At 38.4% G+C, this 22,010-nt stretch overlaps 1 protein-coding gene across 1 annotated transcript in view; it reads left to right on the top strand.

Annotated features, from left to right (window-relative positions):
• The window catches only part of LOC104468951 (propionyl-CoA carboxylase alpha chain, mitochondrial-like), a gene marked incomplete at both ends in the record, with an annotated part of 48,178 nt that extends 34,825 nt beyond the window's left edge, over positions 1-13,353 (top strand). Inside the window, 3 exons of the mRNA XM_010083246.1 lie at positions 2,391-2,501; positions 12,493-12,595; positions 13,263-13,353. Of these exons, the coding sequence (XP_010081548.1) occupies positions 2,391-2,501; positions 12,493-12,595; positions 13,263-13,353 (305 nt within the window). The remainder of the gene's footprint in view (positions 1-2,390; positions 2,502-12,492; positions 12,596-13,262) is intronic.
• Positions 13,354-22,010: the final 8,657 nt, after the last annotated feature.

Below are 22,010 nucleotides of genomic sequence, written 5' to 3'. Positions count from 1 at the left end.
TAAAAAGAATGTTATTCATGCTTCTAAACTGGAAAAACACAAAGGGAAAAGAAGTGGGAATGCAAAAGAATCTCCTTCTGTAGCTACAGCAATTGGCAGTCGCTGTACTACTGCTAGTGTTTTTGCTTTGGTGAGATCTCGATAGGGGAAAAGATCCAAATAGCTTAGTTTACAGTTGAGAGGCCCGAGTTTACAATGAATTCTTATTCATGTTATTTTAAACTGGAACTATTAGAAAAAAAAAATGTGCAAGTAACTTTCAGAGTCATGTCATCACTGTATTAATCATAATAACTTGTAAGTAAACGTTTCTAAAGTTGAAGTTAAGAATCCTGTGCTTTACAAGACATATGGGTGCGCAGACAAATATTTACATGGAAAACTAGTTTGTGATGTGCTCTGCATTTTATACTTCATGGTTTGTACCTAACACTGAAGTTCTTGTGACCTGGAAAATGCAATGTGATTTAAAGTTGCCTGTCCCTCTGACACTGAGAGGAAAGAACTTGAATTGCTTTGTATTTCCTGAAGGGTGAGAATGTGCACACTGCACAGCTGAGGTTGGGTAATGTCTTTCCTATAGCAGCTTCCTCATTTATCCATACCTGGAAAGGATGCAACAGCTGCAGCCAATGCTTACAGTTTATGCTCCCAGAATTGCACATCTAGTTCAGCTTCTCTTGGGAAATGTTAATGTTTGAGGCAGTATTATCCTGTGTAGTCATATTAGGATTGAGCTGTGGTGGCTCTCCAAATTTTCTGCTACAGTCTCTTTCCAAAATTCACAGGAGAGTTGAGGTCTTACCTTCATAATCTTAAACTTTCCTTTCCAGAGATGACCTGTGTGCTACTCTGAAAAGAGAGGGTGTCTTCTCTTTGAGAGTTGTTTGGACTGCAGTAAGCAGAAGACAATTTAAATTATCTGAGGATTTTTGCTCAGGGCTTTTTTTCAGGGCTTTTTATTTTTTTTTTTTTTGCACTTCTTTTCCTCTCCCGCCTCCCATAGAGACTTCATTGTATTTAATATTTCAGTGACATGACTTTTAATGACCATCATATTTAGTGCTAAAATGCAAGTACTTCTGGCAAAGTGCAGTTTAACATTAAGTTAGTTACACAGCCCTGTTAAATTCAAAGAAAAATAAAACTTCAAGGATTTCAGAAAGTCACCTAGTCTCACTGCCTGAACTAAGGTATAGCAACTGTATCTGCATCCTGACAGGTGTTTCTTTAACCCATTTTGAAACATTTTCACTGACTCCAGAATTTTAGTCTTTTTCCAGTGTTAACTATCTTGAGTACGTATCTTGTGCTGACATCTACTACTGGTTATATTTTTTCCAGCCTATGCTGGAAATGGGATGTGGTTTATTCCTTTCCTCTCTGAGTAAACAAATTAGTCTTGTACTCATCTGTGAGGAAGGGGCAGAGGATTTACTGTTTTTGTGTGCAACTACCAGACTAACACTGGCAGCATCCTTTGAGCTGTGTAACTTTAGATTGCGTTTGTTAGACGTTGTCTGTCTTTGTTGGCACAAAAAGTAGGGGAAAAGAAACAAATTAAAAATATGAAAAAAAGAAAGAGGAGGTGGGCTGAGAAGTGGAATGAAAGGAGATAAAGAAATTCAGAAAAAAAGAGAAATATAATAGTCAAAGAAATTAAAGGACAAAGGTGGCTATAAGGGCTCTATGATAAGTAATTTTTTAATTAAAGAAATGATGGGTTTTTTCGGGCTGTATGCCTAGCAGGATCATGGAATGGTGCTGAAGGGGAAGCAGGGCATTGAATTAAAAAATTGGCCAGGCAAGGTTGGATAAAGGTGTATACGGAGCAAACAATAGGTTTCTTGTTTTGTAAGTTCCACAGGACTCTCTTAGGACTTAGATGTGATAAAACTTTTTATTGTCTTTCATTACTGTGATTGGGGTGTAATATGGCATGTATCTTTCAGGGGAGAGTATGTATGTAAGGTGGCAGGATGACAACATAGGCCAGGGTTCACTGGAATTGAGCTGGTACTTATGGTCATGACTAATCTGTCATTTCAAGGAGATGTCTCTGGTCTTGCCTACATCTGCTAGGACTGAACCAAAAGTCTCTTGGTTGTACTTGCTGGCACTGACTTAACTAGGTGTTCGAATTAAACTTGGTGAGGTGAAAATTTGGAAGGTTTACTTTTTAATTAAACGGAGTGTTTAAGGAAGGTATCTTGAGGCAGAAGTGGAACAAAACTGGTAAATCTATATTAATTACATCAGTACTATGGTCTCTAAGTTGTGAACAAGTATTTATTCTGCAAAGATAAGAGTTCATATTTTTACAGGTTGCTTCCTGCTGTAATTTATGATTAATGTGTTTACCTGATATTGTATTTATGTTTTGTTTTCAGGTGTGGCTCACAATATTTCTTTATTGCGAGAAGTGATCATCCATCCACGCTTTGTACAAGGAGACATCAGCACTAAATTCCTTCCTGAAGTCTATCCTGATGGTTTTAAAGGTTTGTTCCATTTGGAAATGTTTCTTTTTTCTTTCTTGGGAGGTGGTGTTTCTGGTTATTATTCCTTTATATTTATAGACTGACACATTCCCCAATCAGTCTTTGCTTTTTTTTGTCAAATGTACCTGTGCATACATGCGGTTAACATTTTTGAATAATGCATAATATAATTGAAATAGTTACTTTCTTGACTTTCAGTAAGCAAAATACTTACTTCTAGTGACAAATAGTAAATGAAGTACATCTAAAGTCAAGAAAAACAATTTGTAGGTGGTATGAAATATGTAAAATAAACATCAGTTCAACTCTGCTATGCTATTGCGCTTCATTACAGACAGTGTTCCTACTGTTAACTGAAGATAAGATTTATTTAGCACTATTTCACTTCTCCACTGAGTTTGTGTAGCATCTTTAGAATTGCCTTTTGGCATCCTTTGTATTCACTATAGGATTGTTTTGGAGGATCTGGCATTTTATCAGAGTAATGCAGTAACCTGGTCTTTAATACTCATTACATGCAGTAATGGACATCACCTTGAAATTATTGATTCATATGCTAAGTTAACATAAACAGAAATGCAAATATTTCTTTGCAACATCCCAAACAGCTCAGTTTCAAAAATGTGGAACAACAGTTGGTAGAGAAATGTAAGTAAACAAATAGATTAGTTTCCTTTCATGAGGAGCAAACTGTAAAAGATTATCTTCTCTCTCAGCCAATCTGCTGTAGATGCTTTCTTGACCCATGTGGTCAGAGACTCAGCCCTTCCGTACAGGCCTCACACCTCAGCTGGTATTCATCAGCTGGAACCTCTTCCTTATTTAAAAAAAAAAAAAAAAAAGAAAAGAGCATGTTTGTAGCTTATCATTCATGGGTCCTGTATGAATTCCATCGAGATCCCTTTCTTCCCCATTCATCGTTAATCCAGTGTGGCAGAATCCTTGTCCCCGTTTGGAGACAACACTGCCATATTGGCAGTCACTGGACATGACTGGCACCTTACCAAATTCTGGTCTCATTGAGGAGCAGAACAGATTGTTCTTACCGCAGGACTCAGTGTGAGAATTTGGTGCAAAGAATATTAATCCACAGAGCTACTTTATATCATGGGGTAATTGGCAACTCTATGTGATACAGTCCTACATGTGGGATGAATGCATCCAGCTTGTTACTGGCTCATGACTGCAACCAAAGCAATAAGAGTTAGCCAGCTTGGGTGGCAGTAAGCTTGTGATGGTTGAAGTTCAAATGTTCATCGTCTTTGCTAAGGTATACTTAACTAAACTCAGATAACTCATCTGGCTTTCATCCAGCATAGACTTGAGGGTACTCTCATCTGGTCTGAAACCTCAGTGCTGCTGATTAGCTGATTGGTCTCCCTTCCCTGACACTTTCATATGAAATTCCATGTCCTGTCTCCTTGACAGTTCTGGGACTTTTCAGTCTTCTACCTGAGCGGATTTGGTTCCCTAAACCACCAGAAAACTGTCTTTTTTTTAATTTTTTTTTTTTAATTGCTGCAGCTTTTGTTCAGGTAGTTTATTGAGAGTACTTGGGTTGACTTATCTCATGAAGGAATCTGGTGAACTTCAGCGGATGTGCAAAGTGAGTGGCAGGCTAGGAATGGGGAGAAGCGAATGGAGAACAAGGGCAAGAACGCAAGATGTTTAGATAAGTTTATAACATCTTGTGAAAAGGCAGCCTCACCCGACACGTAACTGGGAACAATAACAACATAAACCGTTCTACCTTTATTTGTGATAATGTGTCTGTTGGAGCCCTTGATCACTTGTAAGAAGCTGGGACAGGGTTTGGTGTTTGAGGAGGAGACACTTTGCTCTGTATTTTTGACTATGGAAAGGCACTCTTATCTTCTGTTCTTTTATTCTTATTTTAATATTGTGTATTGCAATGTTAGCCTATATATAATGAGTTAGTTACTTGTTGTTCCACAAATTGTAGGATGGTAAGAAATTTGTTTTGGGGTCATCTGACTTGAACTGTATATGCACTTATTTTTGTGCACGTGCACACTGATGCAAATGGCTGATTAGTGTTGTAGTCTGAGGTAAACTGTAATATAGTGTAAAATATTGCATTTACATAGTCTTAAAGATAAGCTTTTGCTCTAGACACCGGAAGACACAAGAAGAGATATTGTGACAGTTCATAATAGGAACTAATGAGTGGGACAGGTGAAAAGACGAGACTTTTTTCCTGCTGTAAGAAAAGTCTCACTCTTCTTCCGTGTATCAAATACAAGAATATATTAGCCTTCTTAATGATAAAAAAATGCAGATATCATTATTACAAAACATTTGTATTTCAAGTCAAGAGTACTTTTTCATGAATACTGATTCTGAGCTCACTAAAGTAATTGAGAGCCCTTTTAATGATTTAGTTTGCTCTGGATCAGACCCTGAAGGCTTAAAAAAAGCCTGTTTTTTAACAGTCTTTTTTAAAAAGACAGTTTTAAGTACCTACTGAAAAATATTTCTGCAAATGCAGAATGAGAGTAGTTGAAGGCAAGCAAGGGTGGTGGGCAGATGATGGGTAGAAGCTCGGCAAGAGAAAGGCAAATTAACTTATGAAATCTAATCCCTTACTCACTTCAACTAACCGTTTTATATAAATACCTATGGTAAACTTTGCTAAGAGGATTTAAAAATTAAGTAGCTTCATATATCTTAATATTGTCTATAAAAGATATGCATCTGTAAAAAAAGATCGAGGATAATCTGAAAAATTAGAGCAATGTGTAGCCAAAGTGGATTTATAAATACCTAGAAATATGTGCCGTTGTAAACAGTAGAAATAGATACCAGAAGTTTTTTTTAAATTTGGAATAGGTAAGAAATAAACAAATTGAGTGATGATGCATGCTGTATTAATGTTTGAGCACAACCCAGCATGTTTCCTTTGTAAAGTACAGAATTGCTGCTGTTGGTCTATGTTGCTGGTAAGTAATGAATGTCAGCTGTGTTCTTTCTGGTGACTGCATAAAGTACTGGCCCATTTCGTACATGCATTTTTCTACAAATATAAATATTAGCTCTAGTCTTACTTAAGAGTAAAATAAAGAAACACTTTGTTTTCCAGTCTCATTTTCAAGGGTTTCGTTATAAGTCCTTTACTAGAAGGCTTTGACTCTAAGTTAAGAAGAAAATTATTTTAAATATCTTGGCAGCTTTTCCATTAACCTGTGATGCCCACTTCAAATTGTTTCTAAAACAGGAATGTTTAGTAATTTTTGTGATTAGGGTTTAACTCTTTTTCTTCCCTTCTTTAAATAAACATTCATTAACAAAACCAGTCTGTTTATTGCAAGTTATTTTAAAAATATTTCTGGGCTAAAATTAAGCTTGCTCAGGGTCTGATTAGTGTGGGAAAACAGCTGCTGTCATACCCTTTTGTCATCTGCATGATGGAAGGATGGCTAGAATGCTGGCTGGGAGTGGGGCAGCTGGAATGGTTTATTGCGCTGAGCACACATGCATGTTTTGGGAGGAGTGCAGATCTGAGGGTTGGTGCAGCAACACTGATTAGGTCAGATGACATGAGTACATACGTCTTAGAGTGGCCTTCAAGCACGTTGCTCACAGAATAAAAATATTTCCCATGCTTGCAGGAGTAGACCGTACTATTAGAGTACTGACAGATGAGCTGTCCTTCTGCAGCTTCCAAGCAGCCTGGGATGCCTCTGTACTACTTAACCTGCCTGGTGAGAAGGAAATATTCTATCTATTATCTCTATTTTAAGGGCACATAAAGTATCTCTATTTTCACAAAGACTTAAGAGGAGTCCTTGGTAAAGAACAAATTAAACTTGAGGATCCTTAGGTTAGTACCCTATCCATTGGATCGTTCTTTGTGGTTCAGTCTGTTTCACAATTAATCCATCTTTTCCTGGATATCTGAATGTTGAGATTTTTTTTTATTGGTCTTCTCTTCCTGCTTATTAAATGAGGTCTCAAATGCTTGGTCAGTCTCTTTGGGTGATACATCCCATGCAAATGAGAAATGAGGCATTTGCCAAGAGATTATCACAAAACCCATACCAAAGCTCAGGGAGGAAAGAAAAAGAATCCTCTACTTGCCCCTCTTGTAGCATGCTTACCTCATTTGAGTGGAAAGGAATAGCAGAAGTTCTGATAGACAATCCTATATTAAATACTTTCTAGTATAGAAGGAAAGAAAGAGGAAACACCTCTCTCCTGTGATTGTGTATTGGCTCCAGATAGTGTGTATGAGATGAAGGCTTTTAGATACATTGTGTTTGTTATAATTGTATGGGTTGAAAGCATTGATTATTCCACTTCATCATTTATTAAACCACCTCTGGAATACTGTGTCCAGTTTTAAACCCCTCATGCATATAAGAACATGAGCCAGCAGTGTGCCCAGGTGGCCAAGGCCAACAGCATCCTGACCTGTATCAGAAATAGTGTGGCCAGCAGGACTAGGGAGGTGATTGTGCCCCTGTACTCGGCACCGGTGAGGCCGCACCTTGAATCCTGTGTTCAGTTTTGGGCCCCTCACCACAAGAAGGACATTGAGGTGCTGGAGCAGGTCCAGAGAAGGGCAGCGAAGCTGGTGAAGGGTCTGGAGCACAGGTCTTATGAGGAGCAGCTGAGGGAGCTGGGGTTGTTTAGTCTAGAGAAGAGGAGGCTGAGAGGAGACCTTATCACTCTCTACAACTACCTGAAAGGAGGTTGTAGTGAGGTGGGTGCTGGCCTCTTCTCTAAAGTAACAAGTGATAGGACAAGAGGAAATGGCCTCAAGTTGTGCCAGAGGAGGTTTAGGCTGGATATTAGAAAGAATTTCTTCACTGAAAGAGTGATCAGGCATTGGAACAGGCTGCCCAGGGAAGTGGTGGAGTCACCATCCCTGGAGGTGTTCAAGAAACGTGTAGATGTGGTGCTTAGGGACGTGGTTTGGTGAGTTAGGTGGTGTGGGTTGACGGTTGGACTTGATGATGCTTGAGGTCTTTTCCAAACTTAATGATTCTGTTATATTCTATTTCTGAAGAAAGATGTCAAACTTCAGTAAGTCTAGCAAAGAGACACCGGGGTTGTGGTGGGGTTGGAACAGAGAACCTATGAGGAAGAGACTGGGAGAACAGACTTTTTTAGCCTGGAAACAAGAAAGCTTAGGGTGGACCTAATAGCAGCCTTTTCACACCTCTGAGAGGGTTCCCAAGAAGGCATAGCCAGACTCTTCAGTGCGATACACACAAACTGGAGATTTTCAAGACCTGACTGCACAAACCTCTGAGCGACCTGGTCTGAATTTGATGTTGAGATTGCTCAGGGTGGGGGGCCACACTGAATAAACTAAAAATCTCCCCAGGTCACTTGAACCTCAGTCATTCCATGATTCTGTTATGAACAAAAGCACTTTTTAGGTGAATTGGGACTGCAGATATGACTTTTAAGTTTAAGTCTGGAGACTTTTGTTATTAGTTGGAGGGGGAGATATGGCTTCCCCTGACTGTGATACTGTTAGAAGGGAGAGGATGGTTGCTGTTAATTCCCCACTGTAATCTAACCTTTGTCTTCATTTTATGAAGCTACTGGATTATAAAAATTGACTTAACAGATAGCTTACCTGACATTTTTCTTTCTGACAGGTGAGGCTAAGAAACATTTCTTGGTTAGTCACTAATCCCTTTATAATTACAAATAGTAGGGTTTCCTTTCTGTACGCTATAGCATCCGTCTTATAAGTGATCACGAGCTCTCTGAGACATATGTTCTCTATTCTGAATGGTTTGAGATTGTATATGCAGAAACTATTGTCTGTCTCTTTACCATACCATCTGGGTGGCAAAGCTCTGCTGGACTTTGGAAGAAGTGAAAACCTCAAGTAACATGCAACTTTCTTTTCTGCCTCAGCCTACTTGGTATACGTGCCATCTGTAATGGTCAAATTCAAAATCCCTTGGGGAAAAACTCGAGCCAAAACATAACCTAGGAATGATAGAAACTTTGCCTGCATTGATATGGATCTGAATTATGCATTGTACTTTCTATGCTACACATTTTGCTTTTAATTTTTATTCTTCCCAATCAGAAAACAGTAACTTTTCAAGTATTAACAGACCCAGGCACATAACCAGGGCTTGTTTGTTTTTTTGTGTTTGTGGTTTTTTTTTTTTTTTTTTCCCCCTGTAATTGATAGTAGGAAACACATTTCTAGGACAAAATGCAAATGAGAGTTATGGGAAAAATGACCTTTTATGTAATTTAATTTGAAGTTGGTTATGTAAAGTAATTGCATGAACCTTTTTGACTCAGCTTGGGGGATACTGGGATAATATTGATTTAAGTAATCATAACATCAGGGAAATGAGACAGAAGTACTTTTTCCTTGTCTTCCTTTTGACCAGGGTTCTGTCATTTAGTAGTAATAGATGGCGTGTGGTCTAGTTTTAAATAACATGAAGAACAGTGCTTCCACTCCTTCGGTTGTGACTTAATTTTATAGCCATTAATCCTGTTATACATTCACCTTGTATAATTCAGTTCAGTGATGACAGTGAAAACGCAGAATTATATCCCAGGTTGAGCAGAGAAATTTGGGAGCTGATTTACATTTTTATAGTGGAGATGAAATCTTTGTGTAGCCCAGGCATCTGCAGTGATGAAGGCAGGAAAGAGCAATGACAGAACTTGCCATGTTGGATGCTGGGGAACCTTTGCTACTTACTTGTTTCACTCCCTATTAAGGGAGCACTTGAACAAGTGCCCCAGGGGTAGCGTTGTTGCTTTTCAGATTGATCTTCTGCATGGTGAACATGAAAGGTCGTGTTGTTATATCTTTATTGATGGTGAATATTAACTTAAACCTCAAGACATCTAATTGAAATCTTGAGGGATTGCTTCGAAGGTAAAATAAGACTTTAAGTGAAACAAAGGTAGTGCTATCTGGTGCATTGGTGCATTTCCAAATATAGTAATGTATTTGAAAATTTAACTTTAAAACTGCTTAAAATTCTGCTGAGCATAGCAGCAGAGCAAGAGCAGAAGGTGAGGGAAGTGGGGCTGGAGTTCAGAGAACTAAGGCAGTCTGTCTTGTATAATAAAGGCAAATTGCCATCCTTAGGAAGCAGCCTTTAATCAAACTTCTGAGGTGTGCCTCCAAAATTATGCTACGGACATTCAGTGGTAAGATTGTATGTATATTGCCAAAGACCAGAACCTAATTTTGGTATGTTCTTGTTAGCAGTTTACATTATCTCTGAGACTTAGGAAAATAAATGCAAGTTGCCCACAGTGGATGCTACAGTTTTTCTGCTTGCCGTGTCTGTGCCACAAGAAATGCAAATAATGACAAATAGAACAAGTAGATAAACATTTTTTTTCATGTTTCTCATAATGAAGAGGTGAACATAACTCTTGGTTGTTAACCTGTTTCAAATTATTGACCTTTGTTCACTGTTTGTAGTTTGATTTTTATTGAAGATACATGGAGAAAATAGTTTTTGCAGCACAGCAAGTGCAAAAGCAGTTATTGATTTAATCCCAGATGAAGGTCAGGCAATAAAACCTTCAAATTGGGATCTTTCTAGTTTTACCTTATTCCTTTATATGAGTTGATAGTACCAGTGTGTGTTGGAGCAGGTAGGAACATGCAGTTTTGGTCATGTGGATTTGTCATGGGTGTTACTCAGGGTGACTGAAAAGCAAAGGTTTTAGGATAGATTTCCTGATCTGTCTTTAGCTGGGACATGTAAACAAATCACCAATTTTAGATGCAGTGTTTTGAAAAAATGATCTCAGAGCTTCCGCACTGTGTGTTAACAACTGGGAAACCATCACATTTCAGAGCTAGCTAGTTGATGTTATTGCATTGCCTGTCTGAGGCTTTGAGCAACCTGGTCTAGTGGAGGGTGTCCCTGCCCATGGCAGGGGGGTTGGAACTTGATGATCTTTAAGGTCCTGTCCAGCTCTAGCCATTCTGTGATTCTATGATTGTATAATTGTATAAGGCTTATATATACACATATATGTATTTGTATATATGCATAAATAGTACAAAAGTTCATCAGTTTTTTACTTTTGCTTTGCAATCAGTTTTTCTAGTAACTGGCAAAGGGAAGATCAAGTTTCTCAAGCCAGTTCCTCAACCTTTCAACATTCATATTTATTCATACGCTTATTAAAGATAGTTTCCATTTCAAGGCAGATAAAAAATAATAAACCCTGAGTGAAGGAAGTTGCAGTAAGCTTTAGCCAGAATATGTGAATATGGACTAAATTAAAAATAAATTGATGCAGATTTGCTGGCTTTTGTTATTTTTAAATTTACATTTTTTTATCCGCTGACAGCTCCTTTGTAGTGTTATCTGGAGCTGTAATGAGTGTGTTTCCATCAGCACGGCATGATGCTGAGGCGGACTCTAAGCAGCCTCTTTACCTATCCATATTTAATGTTCCCAGTGGAAGGATGGGTCTTGTGTGGAAGATGTCCTGTTTTGAAATTGTGCACTTGTTACTGTAAAGTCTGCTCCAGTCCTTTTCAGAGGTCTCCATTCTGGGTTTTACTGAGGATTGTGTTGGTCTTATTTAATGCTACTGGTAGAAATTGTCACTCACTAGTAACCAGCACTGGGGAATGAGAGTTAGCATTGCATGCACTAGTGCTGAGATGATGGAAGAGTGGAGGTGTAGGAGGGAACTGTGTAACTGTTTCTCTGCTGCAGGACTGTAAGCAAACATGCCGTACTGGGCAGAGTGGCTCAGGGTAATACAGCCTTCTGAACCCCTTCCCCACCTCTTCCCCCATCCCTTCATGTGGATCTGTACTTGCCATGAATGATGGCATTTGCTGTGGTACATACACATGAAGGGCTACTGGGGCAAGAGAGCAGCTGTATAAAGCACTCCTTGAGAGCTCTGATGTAACTGCATCCAGGTAAATCTTTGTCTTACCTTTTTTTTTTTAAGCTTTATTTATTGCCTTTTCCTCTCCTCTGGCTTTTGAAACACCCTTGCTTTCATCTGTGCAGAATCTCTTTCCTGAGGATAATTTGCCTCTTTTTCTTCATGACAATTCATCTTTGCACTTCTTGTCCTGTCCTACGTCGACTTTAGCTTCCTGCCACTGCCTTATGCACTAATTACTTTACTTGTCCTTTTGGTCCCTCTCACATCAAGTTTTGACTGTTCTACTTCTCTGGTGACACCAGTCTTGACCAGCTGTTTGCCAGCTTCTCATACGAAATTTCTGTTGTGTGGTTTTTGACCTAAAGGTTCTGTCACTGTGCTCTGTCTTTTAGCCTGCTGAATGGAGAACTGAATTCCTAATTAACTTTCTGGAACAAGAAATGGAGCAAACCTGCTTCCAGTCGCCCTGGTTTCCACCTTTTTGTCCAAACCTTTATTTGCTTGCCTGCCTTCAGACTGTAGGCTACGTTGAGCCATTTTCTGCTTGTGAAATGTCAAACATGACTTTGACTCCATTTAGTCACTAACTAATGATTACACAAATAGCAGTATGTGACCCAGGGCTGACCAGTAGTTTTATCCACATTTATTTCTGTGGTTTATGTTGTTGTGTTATCCCTTTTGCCTGGAAGATCTGTAGCCTTTGCAAGGTAAAGTACTGAGAAAGAATGCTGTATATTTTTGAGTAAGTCCTAACGTACAGATGGATTCCTTACCAGCATGAGGCACAATATGTCAACCATTGACATTTCAGTAACAAAAACAAGATGCTGCGGCATGGTTCAGGTTTTTTTCTTTCAGTTGTCAGATTGTTTTTAACAGAGATACCAGTGTTAGCAGTAGGGCTGATCTGTATGGAAACGTGCAATTTAAACTTTGAAACTCAGAGTGTCTGCTGTGCTGAGCCTCATCTTAATTTAGGGCAAAAAAATGTAGGTTTCATGTATAAGGACTGAACAGTATCTTTACTGGCAGTTGTTACTTTTTGTGTCTGTGTTGGCCTCTAGTATCTAATTTTTTTTAACTGATTTTTGAAAACTAGGACACAAGTTGACAGATCTTGAAAGAAGAGAACTACTGGCAACAGCAGCGTCTTTGTATGTGGCTGAACAACTGAGATCACAGCGATTTCTAGGGACTCCAAGGTAAGTTCATTTCTAGGAACTCAGATGTGCTGATGCGTTTTGTTAATGGCATCTTCTCATACATGAGAGACAGTGGTGAGAAACTGCATGGTTTCCTAATATAGTCTGTTTTTTTCTAAATTCAAATGAGCGGCAGCTTACATTTCCCTACTCAACACAAGTCATACATGATTATTTTTATACTACGTATTAGCAAACTAATAGGCACAAAAAAGTGTTCCAAGCCAATACAGTAATTAATGCACATCAGGAGTTTCATTAATGCAAAATGTTGCTGCATTAGTAACTAACCACAAATTGAGCATCACAAATTTCCCATGTGCCCATTTGAAGCGATCTAAGCACTTTGGGATAATATGAATATTCGACTGCAGAGCTTTAAAATATTGTGGTTTCATAAGTAATTTGCTACCTTGATGAAGAACCTTAATAGTTTAGGGTCTAATTCTAGAAATACTATCTGACTGGTAAATGCTGGAAGAATCAGCACCTGACTTTAAGTATGTTTTTTGGTGCTTTTGTTCCCCTACTCCCTCCTTCTTTTGGATAGTAGCTGCTAGTAACCTAGGCAGTACTGTTAGTTGACCAGCCATTGCAGTACCTTGTGTCAAAGTACTGATTCACTTCTTTGGCTTTTTGGAACGGTATGCTTTTTTTTTTGGTCTAGGAAGTTTCTTGCTTCTGTTGTCCTCTGGCCCATCATTGTCAATGCCCTGAGACCTTCTGTTAGAACAATTGAATTTGTGAGCCTTGCTTGGGTAGTTGGTGTTTGCAATAGCTGCATACAGTGAATCCTAACTTCAGCATGACTCTTTCTTCTTGCCTCACGTTCTTTAATGTAGTTGCGTGTTTGTGTGAGAGAGAGATAAATCAGAATGCAGGATAGACATTATTCACATTCCATGCCAGTGGTTTGACAGTGTATTCTATTACTGATTTTACAGTGGTCAGGAATAAATCAAGTGTGGTTTCAAGAAGTCTTTATTTTTATTTGTACCCACAAAGATAAATAGTACCATATGGTGTTCAAAAAAGACAGAAAAAGAAGAAAAAAAGAGACACTTGGAGCAAGCATAACAGCTTTGTAATATATAGCATATGTAGGGCTAGGTCATTGCTTGCCTTATGCACCTATAGGGGAAAGTAAAGCACCTTTTTATTTCCTTCCACAAGTTATATCCTCCATAGCAAATGGCATAAGGAGAAGAACAGACACTCTGAGGCCAGTGTTCCTTAAATAAAAGATGAATGAGGGAAAATGAGGAGGAGCTTTGATTGTGGTTTTTACTGGCCAGTGTAGGAAGCAGTCTGGTACTGCTATAGAGAAGTGATGAATTACTTTGTTTATAGAGTTAGGATAGAAACTGTTGATTTAAGTAGTGATTCTCAAACTGCTGTTCCATTCATTGCTCTGAGTTTTTTTTTCCTCTGTCCTGTAAAATGTTCTTACTTGCTAACAAGAAAAGAAAAGGAGTCCAGTTGTTGAAGAATCTTTCAATGTTTTCTTTCTGTTGCAAGTATTTTCTTTCAGTACTAGGTATCTGTGTATCTTAATAAAAAAAATGACACATACAACTATTTTAAACAAGATGTCAAATATGTAAACAAAGTATTGCATTGAGCAATCAGGCATGGTCATTCATCTCTTTTTGTGCTGCATCAGGGAAACAAAGACACTCTGGCTTTGAAAAAAATAAGCTTATTTTTTGAGTCCTTCTAACCTAACTCCCTCCATTCCAGCATGAGCAGAGAAGGCAACAGAGTCTGATCACATGAAGTTTGTGCTTGATAGGACTAGATTAAGGTCTGATTTTTCAGATTTTAAATGGTGGAACTAGCAAATCTGTTCAGTACAGGGAAGATCACTTTCTCTTGCCATGATGAGGTGTGCTTACGTTCAGCTCAGTTTTCAAAGGATAATCTTTTCTGCTCATTGTGAGATATTCAGCTCTGAAATGAATCCTGAGCTGAGCCTTAGAATTTTCTCAAAATGGCACTTGAGTGTGGTTCTTCATGAGTAGGTCGTTGTTTCAATCCACATATATTGTTAGATCTACTTGTGTTAGTGATAGTAAAGCTGCCTGTTTGAGGCCAAGTACGGATGAGGTTAATGGAAAAGGCTTACTGGATGTAACCTCTGAAGAAAGCCAGACCTGATCATGATCCCCTTCCCCAAAATCATGCAGCTCCTTCAGAGGAAAAGTCAAAGAAACAAAGGCAGAATGAGGTCAAGGGGTTGTGCAGCGTCCTGGACAGTGATCTCCACTCCTTAGAGCAGCGTGTGAACTCCCTCTAAGAGGGGAGTGAGGACTGTGGAGCATACAAGTTACTGCAGTCCCATCAAGGATCCCTTGCAGCATCTCCTTAATTTACCCAAACTGTATCTGACTTGTTTTTGAAGGTGTTCCATGTAATGGGTACTTCTTAGGGAGCAGGATTGTGGCCATAGAAAGCACATTGTTGTTGCTATGACTGCAATATATTTAAAAAATATTAGTAAATAAAAAGTGCAGAGTAGGAACCTGTGCTACTGGCAACAAATCAAAAAGACCACTTGTAATGTTGGATGCCGTTCACTGTGGAAGAATGGGCTTTTGGAGTCTGTGTGAATTTTAAATCGATGTTGGAGGATGTAAGCAGGTTAGACAGACTGCATGTTTCAGAGTTGATCCATAACGTTCTCCTAATGGTTTGGAAAACTACATTGCCATGATCATCTTCATCAACATAAACAAAATTTCAGCTCTCTGGCACTCTTTATGTTGACAGCATTTATTTGTTTATTTACTTATTTTAATGCACTGAAAGTGGTTGAGGAATTTTTGTGTGAGGAGTTGAATTGAAAAGTAGTATTTTGAAATCATGCATTATTTCCTCTAAATTTGTCGCAGCTGCCATATAGGCATTTTTTTGCTGGGCTTGAGTTATATGCTTATCTTTGGTTTTAGTTTGTTTTCTTTTCCCTTCTGGGAGCCTTATGTATAATATGCATTCTTTTCACAACCGCAGGGGTATTTCGAGTTCCCTTTTTTCCCCCCATGATTTATTCAGCCCAAGCTCAGGATTGTTATTCTAGCCAGATAGAAAGAAAGAAAGAACCATGCTTGGAAGTCTTCATAGAAGCTCCACCTTTCGCTGGCAGTGCTATTGAGACTGTGATCAGGTGACATGGAGCTGAGCCAGATTAAGGAATTGTTATCCCAGCCTGCTCCTCCCTTGGTCTCTGCCTTTTCCCTCCTCCTCCTCCAGATATGGAGGTGTAATTTTGTGTGTAGTGGCTTTCTACTCTGGTTCTGCTAAAATGACCCATATTAGCCTAGAAACAGCAATGCTTTACATCATTCTGACAGAACCAGGTTAAGCACTCATGATGTGAAATCATTCTGCAAGAGCTGGAAGGGTGGGAATATGTAGCAAGGAGGAAGAGATGAGCAGAGGATGGCTTGTGAAAGGGATGCTGAGGTGGGCCTTAGCTCTGTACCACAGATCAGACTAGTAGCAGCCTTGTGAGGGGGTTTCTCCTCTACAGTCGATGATATTTGCAGGGACATGACTGGAAGATATGTATTTTGCAATCCCCTAGGTGACTGAATCATCAACTGTAAGGTTCTTGCTGGAACGTGCTCTGATGATCAGCGAGCTCTTGCCTCATTAGGATCAAACAGTTGACTTTCTTCAGCTAGTTTCAGTTAGACGTGACCCCTGTAGTGGGATTCTTTGTTGCAGTAGTTTGTGTGGCGTTGAGGTTAATACAAGCCACAAGCTGGAGGCTGGTTTGCCTTTCCTGTGTTAGAATAATTTGTGTTATGATTTGGGTGGAGCACCCACAGGTGAGTTTCCACTGTCTGCATTTCCATGTGCCCCTGGCCTCACCAACAGTCTCTGAGGATTAATTTGCCAACCTTGAGGTAGAACAGCTGCTGGAGACCTGTGTGTTCTCAGAGTGACGGGAATAGAGACATTTACTTTTGTTATGAAATCTAACATTTAGACCAGTTTTTTTTTAATTTAACTGGTTTTTGTTTAACTGCTTTTCTTGGGAAAAAGGTGGTTGTGGGGTGTGATGTGTGTGTGATTTTTTTTTTTTTTTTAAGATTAGCTAATGAAAATGCTTGGTATTTTGTGAACTGGATACTAATGTGAATATTTCACTGTGGTATCCAGATAATAGGGGCACATGCTTTCTACAGGAAAGAGCCGTGAATGATTGATGATTGTTTCATTGTTCAGCTTTCAGTTATTTTACCTAGGACTTTTCCTACTTATTCCATAGTCCAGTTTATTGTGAAACTGGTGCCACCCACAGCTGCTGAACAGATTTACAGCCTCTAGTAAAATCCCAGAGTTTTCGAGACAGACCTCGATCTTGTTTCAAGTGGAAACATATTTTGGCTGAAGTCAATCTGGCTTATTTTATGTCTGTTTGATGTAGTTAGCCTTTGAGATCAAAAATGATGTACAGTTGAATCTTCCCATTTTGGCTTCAGACTTGTTTTCATTAGTGGGTTGGGAGGGGAATAGGAGAGTGACTCTCCAGGTGTGGCTACATCATGCTATCTCATGGGTCTGCTAATGTGATGTTTATACTTCTAAACCCAATTGCCTACAGCACTTCCTATGTGTTGCTTGTATTGGCTGCTAAGTGTATTTTCCTATTTTTTCTATGGGTTTTACCCTTTCATCATTTATGACTTGGAAAAAAACAGTGAGGCTGCATGCCCATATTACCTGATACTACATGCAGAAAGATGGTAACACACTGGAAAATGTTTTGTATTGCTAGCAAAAAACCTAAACATTTTTCTTGCTTGTGTGTTTTTAATATAGAAGACTGGGATTAGGGAGTCTTGAGTTAAACTCCTAACTGTTTTTGTGGGACCCTAGAGAAGTCAGTTGCATTGGATCTGAGTTTACAAGAAGACAGAATGGCCTTAATACTTTACTACATTACTGATGTTTTGTAAATACTTATTTAGCAACATGTATAAAGCATTTTGAGGCCTAAAATAGATGATACTTTTAAGCATAAAGTAATACTTTTGCAGGAAGGGGAAGTGTATAGTGAGAAATTACAGATAAAATACAAGCAAGTTTTTGTTCAGTTCTGAAATACCTGGGCTGAGTTTTTACATGTTTTAAAGTTCTGATAATCTAGGGGGCCAGTGCAGTGGGCATAACACTGCTGGTGAACTGCAAGAACAGAAATGGATAAATTTAGCTTTTTATTTAATGAGTTGCTGCAGGTTTCTGTCTAGGTTGATTTGGTGCAGATATATTGACGTAATTCCTCAGGTATACTTAGTAATGATGGTTTGGATGCCTGCTTTCCCTTGCCAATGCATGATTAGAGCAGTGAGAGAACTGCTCGGAGGGCGGTGGAGCCCCACACCTCTCGGGCATGCTTGCTTTCATGTAGACTACACCTATTACCCTGCTGGAGTCTGGGATGGAGCCAGCTCTTTGCCAGCCTAGGGCTTCCCCATATGGAAGGATGGTCACATGCCCAATAGGAGAGCTTTCTGGTGCTCCTGCACTGGTGGAACAGTGTGAAATAAGGTTATGTTACATTAATTTTAAGAAGAAGGAGGATGATGTCAGGAAAATTCACTGGAGTCATCCAAACTTGCTGCTTGGAAAGGGCGAGAGTTCTTATTGCAGCACAATCACAGGCACTGCTGAATTTTATCAATTGCATTACATGACTTTTATTTTTTCCCCCCTCTAAAACTGCAGCAATAGCATGAACAGTTATTGCAAGTACAGCTAAATATTTTGCATTACCCTACAAATACCCTCTAGTGTGATATAAAGATGAGATGCTTTGTTTTCATTTTGTAAGGATGACTAAGTCCAGCCTACTTCGTTATTTTTTTATTTTTACCATGTCTGCTGGGGAAACAGCAGCTGCTGTAGGAGCTTTATAGTTTCTGTGGCTACTGTTCACTTAATGGTGAAACTTGAATTCACATAGTAAACACATGTGAATGTTTTCTGTTGTGCTGCTATGTTCCTGGCCCTTTTTAGCTGGGAAGCTGTCCTTTTCTCATCCATGCTTTGCTTATGACCTCTTCTGCAAGATCCTCTCTTTACCACAAGACCTCCCTCTTTCCTTTACTTTGATCCCTTTTATAAGCCCAACAGTTTTTTCCTCTCATGCAGGTTTACACCTCCTAAACCTGTTCTTTAATATTTGTCTGTATGTAAAAAGTGTATGCGTGAAACCGTAGAACTAACAAAGTGCGTGCTAATCGCCACATGCTCCCCAGTTGTTTTGTAGCTATTTTTAGCAGAGTTTTTCCTCTCCATCTGTATATTTTATTTGGAGTTTCAAAGGGCAGAAATGAAGTTGTGTTGGAGGTTTTTATGGAAAGACAAAGTTTTTCTTGACTTTGGGGGACTTGAAGCTCAGTAAATGCATGTGAGAAGTTTTACTGATGTTTCTTTCCTAGGATTATTAACATAAAAAAGATAAGCATGAACATCAGGACCTTACCTTGTGAAATTCCTTGAGGCATTGGTTGTATCCTGCTGTTTGTGTAGGGTATAGCTTATTCTGGATGCAGTTGCTGTAGAAGTGTTGTCAACAAAATACGTGGGAAGAGAAAGTCTCTCATTCAATATTGTCTGCATACTTTTACATGCATGTGTCTTGATTTGTCCATTCTTTAGCATGCTTGCTTCATTCATGATTCACAAAGGCTGTAGTTAAATATAAGATATTGATTGAAAGGATAGATAATTCATTTATACCATTGTTATTGAGTATTACAATTTTCAACCGTTTCTTTTTCTTTGATTCAGCTGTGAAAGTGGGATGGGACACAGAATGGCCTCATTATTGTAGGAGTATTTCTCTGTTCCCTGCAATGGTTCCAAAAGCTCTTGCACACTTCATCAGTATTATTGTAATTCTTTGGCTGCAGGATATTTGGCAGCTGTTGCACCCCACTGGCAAATCCTATTCAGACTTCACTTCCATTCACCATTGCCATTGGAGAATTGATTTCTCTCTCCTCTGCTCTAACCTTTCCCAATTCATTTTGGATTGTTCAATGTGAAACATTTTAATTTCATATCATACAGCCATTCAGCTCACAATCCTTTTTTAACCTGTCACCAGGGTAACAGCATAGCATGCTTTCTTTGGGCAATCAAGTTTTTATTTCATATGCTTAATGTTGCATTAAATGTTTGCATTTTGTTTAACCCTCTTAAATACTTCGAACTATATTTTGCAGTGTAATGAAGTCTCTGATTTCAGTGTCAAGTCTTCACAGAAATTGCCTTACTCAAAATAAAAAAATAAGAAATCATAAGATGAGTACAGTAATGAGAATATTATTAATAAAATCCCAAATGGCTGAATGAGGCAAGCATCTGTAGAATAGCAAAAATATTTTTTTTCCTGAAAAGCCTTCCAGAAACTTATAATCTTTAGACTTACACTTTAGGATTACTTTTACCTGTAAGTGCTTGTAATCAAATTAATGCAAATATAGGATTAACCATGCAATAGCGTGACTTTAAGAAGTGAAATGTCTGGCCTGTACTTGTCAACCTGATTCAAACTGCTTGCTTGGTGTGTGTGTAACTGTAAGCTGAATAGCAAGTAATTTATATACATGAAAATTAGGCTTTAATGGGATGATGCAATTGATTAAAGAAATATGGATTTTTTAAAGTGACTGTATATGCAAACCATCATGGCATGAACAACTGGTTATATTCATTTTATTGTAAGCAAGAATAGTAATGAATTGAGTTATCATAGATGAGTACAAAAATAAAATTAAATGGACATTTTCATGTCTGAAAAAGCATTGATTTTGTAGAACTGTGACCTTTCAGAGCAAATCCTGCTTGTCTTGGTAAATAAATAGGACCCCCTAGGTTTGACCCCACCTGCTTATCTGGAATTTTCAAAAACTCTGTAATAGATGTCCTTAAAATACCCAGAATTTCCTATCCTATGTCTATAATTCTAATTAGAGGTGGAGCATTGAAGGCTTTTTATCTGTCATGTTCTACTCTCAATTATGTAGGTATAAAAGGTGTGGGGGGGGAAAAAACCTTCACTTTAACATAAGTGAAACTTAAGAACACAGCATTGCAAATAAGCCCAGATTTTGCTCATTTGTATTGAAATAAACCCACTATAATGAAAGCACTAATAATATGCATTTTAGCACTTTGGAATACTAATTTTATAAAGCTTCTCATTTGCACAATAGATCATACATATCTAGCATTGTTTAAAAAAAAACAGATGCAGAATATTTGCATTACTGTCCTAGCTACAGGGTTTGGGTTTGCATTTGATACAGCTCTTTTTGAGGAGACAGCTGCTTACTGTAAATCAGATCCATAGAGTTGACTTTGTTATAATTTTCCTTTCAATGGCATATAGCTAACTATACAAGAATTGAAATGCAGTTTCTTCTATTAATTTCCAAGCTTTCTGTCCAGTTTCCTTTTTTCCCCAAGTTGTACTATAAGCTACCAAATATTACCTGCCAAAAGAGGTTTGGCAGTGTTTTGTTACTGAATTTTGCCAAAAGGAGGCAAACATATGGTAACAGTTAATTTATTGGTGCTTCTAACCTCCAGGGAACTCTTACAGAAAGCATATTACCTTTTCGTCTAACATTTTAAATAAAAGAGCTGTTGGGTTGAAACTTGATATGCCAGTATAGAAGCTGACCTTCAGTGCAGTTATGCTCAATTCAGTCTTGTTTAAGGGTAAGATTAAAAGTGTAAACATGTAAGATTGAGCTAAGGCTTCTTTCTTTCCAGATTTTAGAGAGACGGGTCACTTCCGCATAGTTTTTGTGTGTGTTTAGGTGAAAGTATTGAAGAAATATTTTCACAACAAAAATGAGTCCTGCCTTTCTCTCAGAAGTCTTGGAGAGCTCTTTCTTCACTTTCTTGATAAGACATTTCCTGGTAGGTACATTACCAAGTGATAATAAAAAAGAACATTTTTCATTTCTCTATTTCTACAGGCCCATTTGTTGCTCTGCGACAATGTAGGCTTCTCTAATTCTAATGGTAGAACTATTTGAGAGATAACATTGCTAATTGTGCTGCTACTCACTGTTTTGGAGTTGAATTCATATCTGAGACTTGCACAATTCGAAATCAGTGATCTGCTACCTGCACTTGAGATAGCCCTCTTTGTTCTGCCTTAGATACTGTGTTGTTTTTGCAACTGGTGGTGTTGTGAATCTTAAAAGAACAACTACATGAACATGTCATCGTATTTTAGATGGGATACTTGAGATGGATGGTGCTTCAAATAAAAAAATGTCCTGATTTTTGTTGACTCATATTAAGTATGCAAAGGCCTGGATATTTTTCCCTAGATCTGTGTTGAGACTGCTCAGATGACTTTTTATTTTGTGTTTATGGATGATTC

The sequence above is a fragment of the Pterocles gutturalis genome, unplaced genomic scaffold, assembly GCF_000699245.1.
Source record: "Pterocles gutturalis isolate BGI_N339 unplaced genomic scaffold, ASM69924v1 scaffold27175, whole genome shotgun sequence".
Classification (NCBI taxonomy): Eukaryota; Metazoa; Chordata; class Aves; order Pterocliformes; family Pteroclidae; genus Pterocles; species Pterocles gutturalis.
This window is presented reverse-complemented; position numbering and strand designations above follow the sequence as displayed.